The following is a 13,201-nucleotide window of genomic DNA, read 5'->3' on the forward strand; positions in this document are numbered from 1 at the left end:
TGAAGAGCGTGTGTGTTTGTCTTGCAATATTTCATCCTCATCATGGTGGTGGGTTATGTAATATGTTCTAAAAGTTCTTATTTTGTGATAAATGTGAAAATTATGGGTTTATTCTATTTACAAACCTCTCTCTATTTTCAAGTCAAGCATGTCTAATTTGTGCAATATTTCACACAATATATATTATTTGGAGTTTTTGTGAAGTATGCATTATTCAAGGAATATGAGAACTTCAGTGACGGGGTATTCGAAGGATAAATGTACCAAACAGGGACATAAGGTAGTAAGGCCGATAAGGGTCACGTACTGGGTACAATTTGTGGAGGATAACCAAGATATGAAGTAATGATGAGATATGATTAGGATTGTGTATCTTTTTATTATATTTTTTTATTCATGCATTATTACATAATCTACTTATTGAGCGGTGCTTTGCTCATCCATCACCTAATTTTGTTTTTCAGATCAATTAAGTGGGCAAGAGAAAGCCAAAACCAGAGAAGTTGGATTAGTTTTTAGAGTGATAAATTTTTATTTATATCTTGTATTTGTAAGATTATTATAATTTTTTATATATAAATATAATGGTAATGTATTATAACCAATTTTTCAGTCTTTTTATTTATTTCATTCAATTCACGCACCCTAATTCTGGAATATTTTTTATTTCCGAATTGGGGTGTGACAGGGCTTTATTATTTTGTGGCACTATCGGCGGAGAAACCCTCAAACACTACCAACCACCTCTTCCCTCACCATCCATCCTGCAATCTTACTATGACCTCAACCGATCTTTGGCATCGTCGTCTTGGGCCATGTTTCTTCTTCTAGATTAAATTTTATGTCTAAGCATTTACTAGATTTCCGTTTTGTATCAAATAATCCTTGCCATGTTCGTCCCTTGGCAAAACAGAGTCGTCTCCCTTTTGGAATAAGTTCAATTTCCTCTCTCACCTCATTTGATTTAATTCATTGTGATATTTGGGGCCCTTATAAGTATTCGTCAATTTCTAGTGCTCATTATTTTCTTACCATAGTTGATGATTATTCCTACTTCACTTAGGTATTTTTAATGCACCATAACCATGAGACAAAATCTTTTAAAAAATTTCTTATCCTTTGTTGGCACTCAATTTATTTCCAAAATTAAGCAACTCCATGCCGACAATGGATGGGAATTTCTTTTTCTCCAATTTTTTTTTCATGAACAGGGCATCATTTTTCAACCCTTTTGCATCTATACGCCTCAACAAAATGAGTTCGTAGAACGCAAGCATCGACATATTCTTGAAACAGCTTGTGCTTTAAAAATTTAGGCCCATCTTTCCTCCAAATTTTGGGGGGCATGTGTTTTAACTGCAATCCATCTTATAAATCGTTTTCCTACTCCTCTTCTTTCTTTTAATACTCCTTTTGAATGTCTTTATTTTAAAAAAAAAATTCTCTCATCTTCGTGTTCTTGGTTGTCTTGTCTATGTCACCAATGTTCATGTGGCACATAAATTCGCTCCTCGTGCTATTCCCTTTGTTTCCTTGGTTATCTCCTTTGTCCAAAAGTTTTCAAACTTTATGATCTTGAGTCTCACAAAATTTTCACCAGTCGTGATGTTCTATTCCATGAAAATATTTTTCCTTATCAACATTTCTCTTCTCTCTCTCCAATTTTAGTCTACTCTTCTTTTCCAGCAATTTCTTCCTCATATGACCTGGACCAAATTTTATCTTCTCCAGTCACTACTCCATCTGGGTCGTCTAGCACCAGCCCAATCACATCACTCTCCATAGTTGAACTTGCTATTCCTGCTCTCATGCCTTTGTCCTCATCCCTTCCCAAAGCCTGATGCACTTGACTCCGTGCCATTATCTTTATCGACCGAACCTACACCTAGTCTATTTGTCACCTATCCACTTGTTGCCACACCTGAACCACTTGCTCTTTGTCGGGCTGACCGTCTCTTTCTGACGTTCGTTGGCTTATGTGACTATATCTGTAATTACGTTCTGATGCTCATCCTTGATCAATTGTCTTCTTTGTTGTCGGGTCCTACTAAAGGTGCACTTTTTTTCGCACTGCAACTACCTCTCCTATCATCGTTATTCCCCGACTCACCTTTCTTTCATTGCACAAAGTCAGTCAACTGCTTGAACTCAGTTCTTACTAGGAAGTTGCTCCCCGCTCTCATTGGCAGGAAGCCATGCAATCTGAATTACGGGCCTTGTCAGATAATCACACTTGGAGTCTTACTGCATTACGTGCTGGGAAGAAGCATATTGGTTGTCGATGGGTATATAATTAAGCTCAAATCCGATGGGTCTGTCAAACGGTATAAAGCCCATTTGGTCTCTGAGGGTTTTACTCTGATGAAAGGTGTCGATTATCATAACACTTTTTCTCTTATGGCAAGGATGCCTACAGTTCATTGTTTACTTGCACTTGACATCACCCTTAATTGGCCTCTCCATCAGCTTGACGTCAACAATGCCTTCCTTCTTGGTGATCTCCATGAGGAAATCTATATGATCCCTTATCGTGGTCTTCGGCAACAAGGGGAGAACTTGATATGTCGCATTCATAAATCTCTTTATGGTTTAAAGCAAGCTTCTCGTCAATGGCTTGCTAAGTTTTTTCAAGCCCTTTGTTCTATTGGTTACGTTTAGTGTAAAGCTGACTATTCGTTATTTAAATGCAAAGAGGGCCAATCTTTCACAACATTATTGATTTATGTTAATGACATTTTAATTACGGGCAATGATCCTACATCTATCTACGCACTAAAGGATTTTTTGCACAATCATTTTCTAGTAAAGATCTTGGAGATTTGAAATGTTTTTTTGGGGATTGAGGTATCAAGATCAAAGTAAGGTATTTTCTTATCCAAGCGCAAGTATGTGTTGGAAATTTTGAAGGATGCAAAGCTCCAAGGTGCCACACATGTTGAATTTCCTATGGAAAAAGGTCTTAAGATTTTTGACAAGGGTGAATTTCTTAAAGACCCAGCTCACTATAGAAAACTTGTTAGTCGTTTGATTTATCTAACCATTACTAGGCCAAATATTACTTACTATGTTTATGTCTTAAGCAGGTTTATGCATGCCCCACATAAACCTCACACGGAGGCTGCGCTTCGCATTCTTCGTTATTTGAAGAACACGTCAGGTCAAGTGATATTGTTGTCTTCTCATAGTGATTGACTTTGCTTGCATTATGTGATTCTGATTGGGTAGGGTGTCCTAATACTAGAAGGTCTACTATAGTTTATTGTGTGTTTCGAGGATCTTATTTAATTTCATGGAAGTTGAAGCAACAAAAAAATGTATCTTTGTCTTCAACAGAAGCTGAATATAGATCTATGGCAACGACATGTTGTGAGTTGTCTTGGCTTCGATCTCTTCTCAAGGATTAGCTCATCCATCATCGCCAATCTGCTTTGTTGTATTGTGACAACAAGGCAGCTTTACATGTTGCCACTAAACCCAGTGTTTCATGAGAGAACAAATTAAAATGGATTGCCATTTTATTCGAGATAAGGTTTGATTGCTACACGGCATGTGAGTTTGTCCTTTTAGTTGGCCGATATTCTTACCAAAGTATTGGGAAAAGAAGAATTTAACAATCTTATTCGCAAGTTGAGAGTTCTTGATATCTACTCTCCAACTTGAGAGAGGGTGTTAAGAAGTCTATTTGTATAATATCAATTCGTATCAATCCTGTAGTAATTAGAATTTTGTTTTCCTAGTTAGTTTCCTAGATTACGGAATTAGTTTCCTTGTACATGAATATACTCTCTTGTATAAGCAATTGTACCTATCAATGAAAAGATCATTTGGTATAATATCAAATTAACACATCAAACCTGCACGGCACCCACTATCCTAATCAATGAGAAGGCAGCCTGCCAGAATTTTATTACAAAACAAATTCATATGATATCTCTAACAACCAATCACAAGATTGTCTTTGTTTGTATGTTTTAACTTCTTATGAAGTTGACATTTTGAATTCTTAGCCAAGTTTGTTGACATATATGTATGGAGGACCCATTAATCCCCATTCATACAATGTGGAGTTCGATTAGAAATGAAAAGGGAAAACGTTGACACATAGAGAGAGAGAGAGAGAGAGAGAGAGAGGCACGACTTCATTGCTCACATGAATCACACATATAGTCTAGTCGATACATTTACAAGTCAATCAAATAATAATAATCAATATAGGGTGCGTTTAGATTTGATTACGTGGTGAGTAGGGTGTACCTTTTACGCTTGAAAAGCCATAGTCACTCTCTCTTTCCGTGAGTCCCAAAGAAAAACTCCACAAAGGAGGAGGAGGAAGAAGTGTAATTGCCTTCTTCCTCTCCTCTCTCGATTTTTTTTGTTAGGTAGTCCATTGAGGCCTTTTAAATTATAAAAAATAAAAATAAAAACCTTTGTGGTGATTTCTTTTGAGTCATGCTCAAATTGAAGTTCTCCATCACCACTTTTAGGCGTTCTTAAACTATTTATAGATATAAGGAAGATATCACTTACAATGACCCAAATCCTCCTATTTCTTATAGCTACTCTTACCACATTTGTATACAACATTTTCATACCACCTTATGTGGCAGACAATGGTGGAGCTGAGATTCTTAGCATGGAGGGGCCAAAATTTCAAAATCACTTCCACATAGTTTTTTCATCTTCAACTGGGAGGGCCATCACTAATCTAATTGCAGTAATTATATTGCTATATCATATATTTTATAATATATTACAAAAGATTAAAAATTAAATGGGTTTCCAGGGCCATGGCAGGTAGGGGTGGGCATCGGGACCAGAAAACCGAAACATTGAACGGACCGGAGAAAAAAGGAAAAAACCGGTTGACCAAAAAGTCAACAAACCAAACCCGAACGGGTTCCAACTGTATTCAGTTCCAATTTTACACCGCACCAAACCGGGTCGGATCGAACTGGACCGGTTGATTTTTTTATTTTATGTTATTAGAAATTTTTAAAATCCAATGCTATATTTTAAATTTTGTAATTAATATTTTTCCAAGTTCAACTTCAAAAAATTTATTATTGTATGAATTGGATCATTTGTTAATTTTAAGCCAAAAAAATAGGTTTTTGGAGGTGAAGTTGAAGAGGTTTCTGGAGGTGAAGTTGAAAGGTCGTGCGAATGGGTTGTGATTCAATTTTGATTTCGGTTGACGTCGTTTTGGTTTGATGTCGTTTTTCAGCTTTGGTTTAAAACTAAATACTGAAAATGACATATGTTGTAATTTTCATATTTTGTAATGGTATTTTTGTTACATTTTGGTTTTTGGCCTTTTGCTAATTAGACTAAATTGTATTTCTTTCTACTAAATTAGTAAACTATATTATGGTTTAAAACTAAAGCTCCCTATAAATAAATAGAGAGTAAATAAAAAGGTAGTAATATTAGGGCCCGTTTGACAACCATTTCAAAATTTCAAAATTCAATAAATAGATTTGCAATTAAATTGAAATCAAATCTGATAATTAACGTCCTACAAATCAATAATTACCGGTTTTACAAATTCATAATTTATAGAGGCATAATTGGAACAACCAAATAATTAGAAAATAAATAGAATAAAATGTAAACATCAATAAATAAATAAAAGGCATGTAATCTTATGTGGTGCAAAAGTCAAATGACTTAGATCAACAACTTTTTGCACCCAACATCTCTCTTATTAGAATTGGACTTATACCAAATTTTTTAATATTTTAACTCCAATAATAGTATCACTTTCTTTGTCTTTCTTTTTACCCAAATCTTACGGATCTTGAGTCTCTGCATTTAGATTTCGTGCATTTATCCACATTTACAATGGCGAATCTAGCATCTTGTCAAAGCGTGGGCATAAATATTATATTATAATATTATAATATTTATTTATGTAGCAATATTATATATTTATATAACTATTTATTTTATGAACACAAAATGCATGTGAGAGGGAGGACAAACTAAGTTACTTCTTGAACTGGGTCTTAATCTTTTGTCAACTTTGGGGCCCTGATATTTTGAATATGGGAAATTTGGGTTAAAATCTTGAAGGTTTTATTTATTTGTTAGGCAAATATCTTATTTATTGTAGCCTACATGGTTGAAGAATAAATTAAGTGTACGCAGTTGCCCACATTAAGCTCTATATAGGTCCACCAGTGCCAACACAACTACACCTTTTAAACTCTTATAAATATAAAATATAAGTAGAGACTAGAAAACAATCAAACACTAATGTTGTGAGGTTTTCTTCCACGTCCCTCAGGGAATATTGTTGCGTTATTAATTTGAGATGGGATATAGTTTGCATGCCCGCGCCATCCTGCCAACTTGGCTTAATATCACAAAACATCCCTAAGGTTTACGAAACTATCAAATTGCATCCTTAATGTTTTTTGTGTCATTTGTAGTCCTCAAGGTTAGTAAGTGTGAGCACAAATGGTCCCTACCGTTAAGTTCTATCAAAAACTCCATTAGTTTACTGACGTGACATATATATCACAAAACATCCTTGAGGTTCACGCACCTGTCACAAATGGTCCTCTGAAATTTTTTTAATTTTTTAATTTTAAATTCATAAAATTTTGGTTTTCTTTTAAAAAAATATATATTGTATTTAAATACACGTGACACTATATTTTTGAAGATGTGGGTTCCACTTATATGCCACATAAACAAACTAGTGAAGTTTTTTTTAAAAAAAAAATTTAATTCATAAAATTTAAAAATGAAAAAACCATTTATAGAAGGATTTTAACCTTGAGGACCATTTGTGAACCCTAAACTTTGGTTTTTTCATTTTTAATTTTATGAATTTTAAATTATTTTTAAAATACTCCATTAGTTTGTTTATGTGGCATATATGTGGAGCCCACATCTCCAATAATATAGTGTCACGTGTATTTAAAATACAATATATATATTTTTAAATTAAAAAAATAAGAAAATTTCGCAGGGACCATTTGTGATAGGTGCATGAACCTCAATGATGTGATATATATATATATATATATCACGTCAGAAAATTATGAGTTTTTGACGGAACCTAACAGCCTGAACCATTTGTGATCACACATACTAACCTTGAGGACGACGAATGACACAAAAGAATATTAAGGATGCAATCTGATAGTTTTGTAAACCTTAGGGACGTTTTGTGATATTAAGCCTACCAACTTAATTCACATGCATTTTACTTATGCATAAGTGTAGGTCTGCTCACACTAGGCTCTATGTAGGTCCGCCAGTGTGCATTTAGTTTAATCTTAACCATTATAATAATCCAATGATTGAAAATAAAGCCACATACCTTAATTTTAGTTGATCTTTTTTTTATCAAAACTGATGCTAACTCCGTTACTTTACGACTTTTACCACACAACTGCATTCGTTCTTTTTTAATGGTCTGAATGGGTTTGTGAAACCGGAGCATGATACGTCTGCATAAAATTTGGTGTCCTTGGCTTTGTTTACTGGAAGTTGCGGGTTGGGGTTCAACCAAGTTTGATTTAATCCCAACTTCCCCATCTGTTTTCCAAATTAATTTTTATCAGATTTTGTGTTTTAAAAAAAAAAAATTCAGATTTGAGTGTCCCACCTCCATTAGCTTGTTGAGTTTAAGCATTGTGTCTCTTTCTTTCCAAAGTTAAGATAGTTGATGCGGCTTGACTTTTAACCATTGGATTTTTGTGATGGTTGAGATTAAACTAAATGTGGGTAAATGCACGAAACCTATATGCAGAGGCTCGGGATCCAAATCTTACATACACTAGTTGAAGAATTTGAATGGGACAAATACAGATGAAAAATACAATTCCCAAAATATAAAAACATATTCAAATTTATTTTATGACAGGAAAACATATTATTACTAGGCTAAACAAACAAAAAAATGGATAATTGAATGAAGAGGGTCTCCTTGCTGATGATCAAGAGGATTCACCTAATGTCAGACTATCCAGTCACGTCATGGCTGAAGAAAAAAGACATATTCAATTATAGCACGCTTCCTAAATTCACACTAGAGCCATAAAGCCATCCTCTATATATATGTGATGAAATATGCCTAGCAGCAAGTATATCATCATCACCATGTTGCCACAAGCACTTCTTCTGGTGACTCTTTTGAACATTAATGTTGCATCAACGTCCAATATCATCAAAACCCTACCCGGCTTTCGTGGTGACCTCCCCTTCAAGCTTGAAACTGGGTTGGTATCTTTGTTCTTATAACTATTTTTTTCTACTCTGTTAATTACTTTGCATTAATACAAAAGATGACAATGAATTATATAATTTGTGGGTTTAATTATATAAAGGTACGTGGGAGTGGGCGGCATGGATGATGTGCAGCTGTTTTATTACTTCTTTGAGTCTGAAGGGAGTCCAGAGTATGATCCTCTTGTGCTTTGGCTCACTGGAGGTCCTGGTTGCTCTGGCTTCTCTGGAATTGTATATGAAAATTTAGGTACCTTATTATATTTTTCAGATGATAGTATTCTATTTTAAAATTTTATGACGTTGGTATCAGACCATCAGAAAATCTTTTTAAAAGATAGGGAAGACCTTCATCACAATATATATATATATATATATATATATATATAAAGGTGTGCTCTGTTTTCTCTGTTTTTTGTTCTTTTTTGGGTTTGCTACAATATTTTACACTTTTCATGTTATTCATTAGACATGGTACAGTTCTTATATAGGAAATAAAGAAAATTATCCAAGGAAGAATTAAATAGGAAATAAAGAAAATGATTGTAGAGATTTAAGTAATTAAGCAACAATTTGAAAGGGAATTGAGTAATGTAAGTACCTATAATGAATAATAAAATCATCAATAAAATAAAATGGATTAAATAGGAAAGAAATAAATTATATTAAGTAATTGATCAATATGGAACAATAAGTAATTAAGTTAAATTTTATTTTGAGAAACAGCTCGCAAGACTGTTATAAATACGAAATCCATCGGTAATAATCACAAAGTGATGACTAGCGTGGTGGTAAGTGGCTGTAGAAGTTGGAGGGGGTCGGGTTTCAAACTCCTGTGTGCATGAGTTTAAGAGAGGTCTGGGTGGTTGTGGGCCCTACTGAAATTAACCCTAAAAATAATATTTATTGAAATATTGAAATATATTATATTAAAATATTATATAATGATCGAACTTTTTAGTTGTATGTTGCCAAAATTTTGCCTAATAAAACACGTATGTATTTTATTAGTACTTTTCCCATTCCGTATTTTACTATCAGAGACTATTTAATACATACTTTGTTGTAGGTCCACTATCTTTTGACTATGCACATTCCATTGGCAACAAACCAAAATTAAAATTGAATCCATATTCATGGACAAAGGTAGGTGTTTGTGTTTATGTCTCTGTACGTATGTGATCTTTAGCAACTATTCAGGTTCTTATAACATTGAGGAACAATATCCCAAACTTTCAGGTTGCCAACGTAATATTTTTAGACGCACCAGTGGGCACAGGATTCTCATATGCAAAAAATTGGGAAGGATATAGCAATCTCAATGACACCTTGTCAGCCGCACAGACATATGAATTTCTTAGAAAGGTGAGAGGTTTAATTCTAGTGATTAAGAATTCCTTTGAAAATCGACATGATTGGCTGTTGAATATAAAACACTTTTCTTCCATATCTAGCTAGCCACGTTGTTGTTTTCACTGTTGTGGTGCAGTGGCTTATGGATCATCCCAAGTTCTACAATAATCCACTTTATATTGCTGGAGATTCTTATTCAGGCATAATTGTTCCTATGCTCGTTCAGGAAATATCAGATGGTAAGTTGGCAACCCTCTTAAATTTGACCTTTGATTCAGTCTCACATGAAAATAATATTTTAGATTTCATTCATCCGGCCTCTTCATGCTCAATATCTATCAGATGGGGTATTGATTTTAATTTATTTTTATATTTATGTAGGTAATCAAGATGAACATGTGCCACCAATGAATCTCAAGGTATATTTTCTGCCACTATAATTTGAATGATTTCTCATCATATGCCTGTAGGCCTTAACAGTAGGGCAGACAATAATGTTCTTGGCAATCCAGTGACAGATGAAAAAAAAGATCATAATTACAGAGTGTTATTTGCTTACCTAAAAGCACTTATATCAGATGAACTATACCAGGTGACTACGCACTTGCATACTCACTTCATTTCTTGCTAAAAGACTGTCTTTCTTAAATCTGGTTGTGATTTTTATATTTTGCAAGTCAATGAAAAAAAACTGCAAGGGAGAGTATATCAATGTGGATCTAAACAACACGTTATGTGTGGAAGATCTTGAACTTTACAACGAGGTGAGTGAAAATAAAGCCACATCTTTTGTTTCTGCAACTACTTGTCATTTTTAAGTAATGTAGGATAAAAATACTGATTTCACAATTGGATCGGCAGTGTATCGAAGATATACAGAGTGCACAGATATTGGAACCTTCATGTACTTTAGTAGCATCGCCAAAAGCAGCAGGGTCAAAGTGGAACGTAAACTATTTTAGCGATAAGGACTCTGTCAATCTCCTCCTTTCCTTTCCTCAACTTCCTAGGCCATGGTGTCGGGTAAGTCTCTCTGCGCGCGCGCGCATGCACACACACAATGCATAGGACATAGCAGTAACTTATCTGTAGGTTGTGGGTTACTCATTAGTGTTTGTTGTACTAAATGTAAAGTTTGAGTCAACATATATCTGCCTTATTTTAATGCAGAGGTACAATTATCTCTTCTCTTATATTTGGGCAAATGACAAAACTGTCCAAGATGCTCTTCATATTCAGAAGGTAATTATAATTAGTTCCTTCCAAATATATTCTTCATGACATATCACAGTACTTTAATTTTTCTGTCTTAAATGACAATCAGGGAAGCATTAAGGCGTGGTTGAGATGCAATCAGACCTTACAAGATTCATATATATCTGATGTGTCCTCCAGTCTTGTGTATCATGAGAATCTCATAAAACAAGGCTATAGAGTTCTGATTTACAGGTACTATATGCGTATAATTCTCTCCAGTTTTCTTTGGATAAAGACACCTATTTATTATAAATGATTGAACCTATGTATGTAAGTGCTAATCTTGCTGCATCACAATCTAATTATTCTCAAATTATCATTTCTTCTGAACACAACGCTTGTCGATTAACAGCGGTGATCATGACATGGCAATTCCATATGTGGCTACTATGGCTTGGATAGAATCTCTGAACTTGACTGTTGACAGTCGTTGGAAGCCATGGTTCGTCGACGGGCAGGTTGCAGGGTTGATATCTATCTCAGCTTTTTTCTCACTTTTTATTTTTTCATGTCCTTAATCTTTCTTCTGTTTAAGTTGATTTCAGTCTCAAAATCAGATTACAACTATCTCATAGTTATGCCTTTTTTTTTTCTTTTCTTTTTTTGCCCTTTAGATACAGAGTGCAGTACTTAGATAAAAAGTACCAGTTGACATATACAACTATAAAGGCAAGAAGCCAAGACCCATCATGAACTTGAATTATTCCAACACTGCAATTTGCTAGAGCAAAAGTTAAGACTAAATTTTCTGATTTTTCAGGGAGCGGGTCACACAGCTCCAGAGTACAAGCCTGAAGAATGTCATGCTATGATTAGTCGGTGGTTCGCATACTACCCTCTGTAGTCAGAATTTCTATTGCTGTATCCCAAAATTAATGTCAATTGGTTCGCATACTACCCTTTCGTCTGTGTCTGTTTGAGTCAATTCTTCCAAGACTGACATGAAATCATAAATCAAATATCAGTTTTATTTAATATATCTTCATTGTCAATGCAAAAAATCATCATCTGGATGATGATTTGTGAGTCTTATACCCTTTGAACAACAATCAAAAGAGGTGCAGAGAAGACTAAGTTGACTATTTGGTGGCTGACCATTAGTTGGATCCAAAAAATGGTTCAATTTCTGCATATCAATAAAAAGCAGAAAACTTGTTATTTCCTGTCAATAATGCTGACAAGCGTGATAACACTTCCACGTAGTCAGGGACGGATCCAGAAATCTGCTCTCTGGGGGTCAACATATATAAGCTTGCAATTTTTTACAAATAGAAGACCCATAAAATGAATGAAAATGCAATAAAAGTTACATACATATATTTTTTTTAATTTTTTATTTTATAAGGAACATGTTTATTAGATTGTTAAATGCATATCTCGAAAATTAAAAAGAAAAACATGTCCAAAAGGCCATGATAATAAAATAAAAAAAATATTAAGTGACCTGGTCCTAGACGGTGTCGTTTTGAGATGAAACTACTGCAAGGAGGAGGAAATGAAACACAGCAGACCAAACGGAATTTGAGATTAAAAAAAATACAAAAGAAAAAGTGGACCAGAAGCAGCAACGAAGGAACAAAAGGGCATAAAGAATAAATAAAAAAGGAAGTGGGAGACATCATGCATGCGCGTGTCTTCAGCTGATTGGACCAACAGACAAAGAAACATATAATATATAACATAGATATAGGCTTCAAAATACATAACATACATAGGATGACGTTGTTTTGTCGTCGAGGGAAAGAAAAAGAAGGAAGTGCACGCAGCGCTGCGTGCTGGAGGATGCTGCGCGCTGGGGAGGAGCAGCGCTGTGCGCTTTTGGGGACTTTCGTCGAGTAGTTTGCAGGGGTCAATCTCCTCAAATAGCAGATCTCAGAGTTGCAGACTTGACCACCTTTGCTCCTTTGTGCATTATTGACTGAAAATTGCAAGTTTTTCTCCCGCCCATCCCACAACTAAGCTAAAACCTTGTATTGGGGTCCCACCTTATCCACAGGAAGAATTTCTCCAAACAATTGATCAACACACCCACTTGTTTTCACATGCACCGATCTCTTAGCTTGTGATCACTTCCGGCCGTAACAATCAATCTCCTTCAAAAGCCAAAAGAAAAATACAATTCCCAAAATATAAAACATAATATTCAATTTTTTTTTTTTTTTAATGATAGGAAAACATATTCATATTATTACTAGGCTAAACAAATAAAAAAGGGTAATGCTATGCTTATCACATTTTTAATACCATCTCACGTGGCAGTTGAGGTGGACATCCAATTCATTAAAATTACATATATGGGTCTTGATCAAGCAGATTTGCAGTTGTTATTACATGTGTACTGACCAAAAAGCCA

General features: G+C 34.6%; 1 protein-coding gene across 1 annotated transcript; it reads left to right on the forward strand.

Annotated features, from left to right (window-relative positions):
- The first annotated feature begins 8,067 nt into the window (after nt 1-8,067).
- On the forward strand, nt 8,068-11,825 carry LOC103335122 (serine carboxypeptidase-like 13). Its single transcript, XM_089054288.1, has 14 exons — nt 8,068-8,231; nt 8,340-8,488; nt 9,308-9,384; nt 9,478-9,603; nt 9,728-9,830; nt 9,973-10,014; nt 10,086-10,183; nt 10,269-10,355; nt 10,453-10,614; nt 10,762-10,833; nt 10,916-11,040; nt 11,201-11,314; nt 11,463-11,517; nt 11,609-11,825. Exons 1-14 carry the CDS (start codon nt 8,083-8,085, stop codon nt 11,690-11,692), a joined length of 1,443 nt encoding a protein of 480 aa, XP_088910414.1. The 5' UTR covers nt 8,068-8,082; the 3' UTR covers nt 11,693-11,825.
- The last annotated feature ends 1,376 nt before the right edge of the window (nt 11,826-13,201 follow it).

The sequence above is a fragment of the Prunus mume genome, linkage group LG6 (genome assembly GCF_029339155.1).
Source record: "Prunus mume cultivar Tortuosa linkage group LG6, ASM2933915v1, whole genome shotgun sequence".
Lineage (NCBI taxonomy): Eukaryota > Viridiplantae > Streptophyta > Magnoliopsida > Rosales > Rosaceae > Prunus > Prunus mume.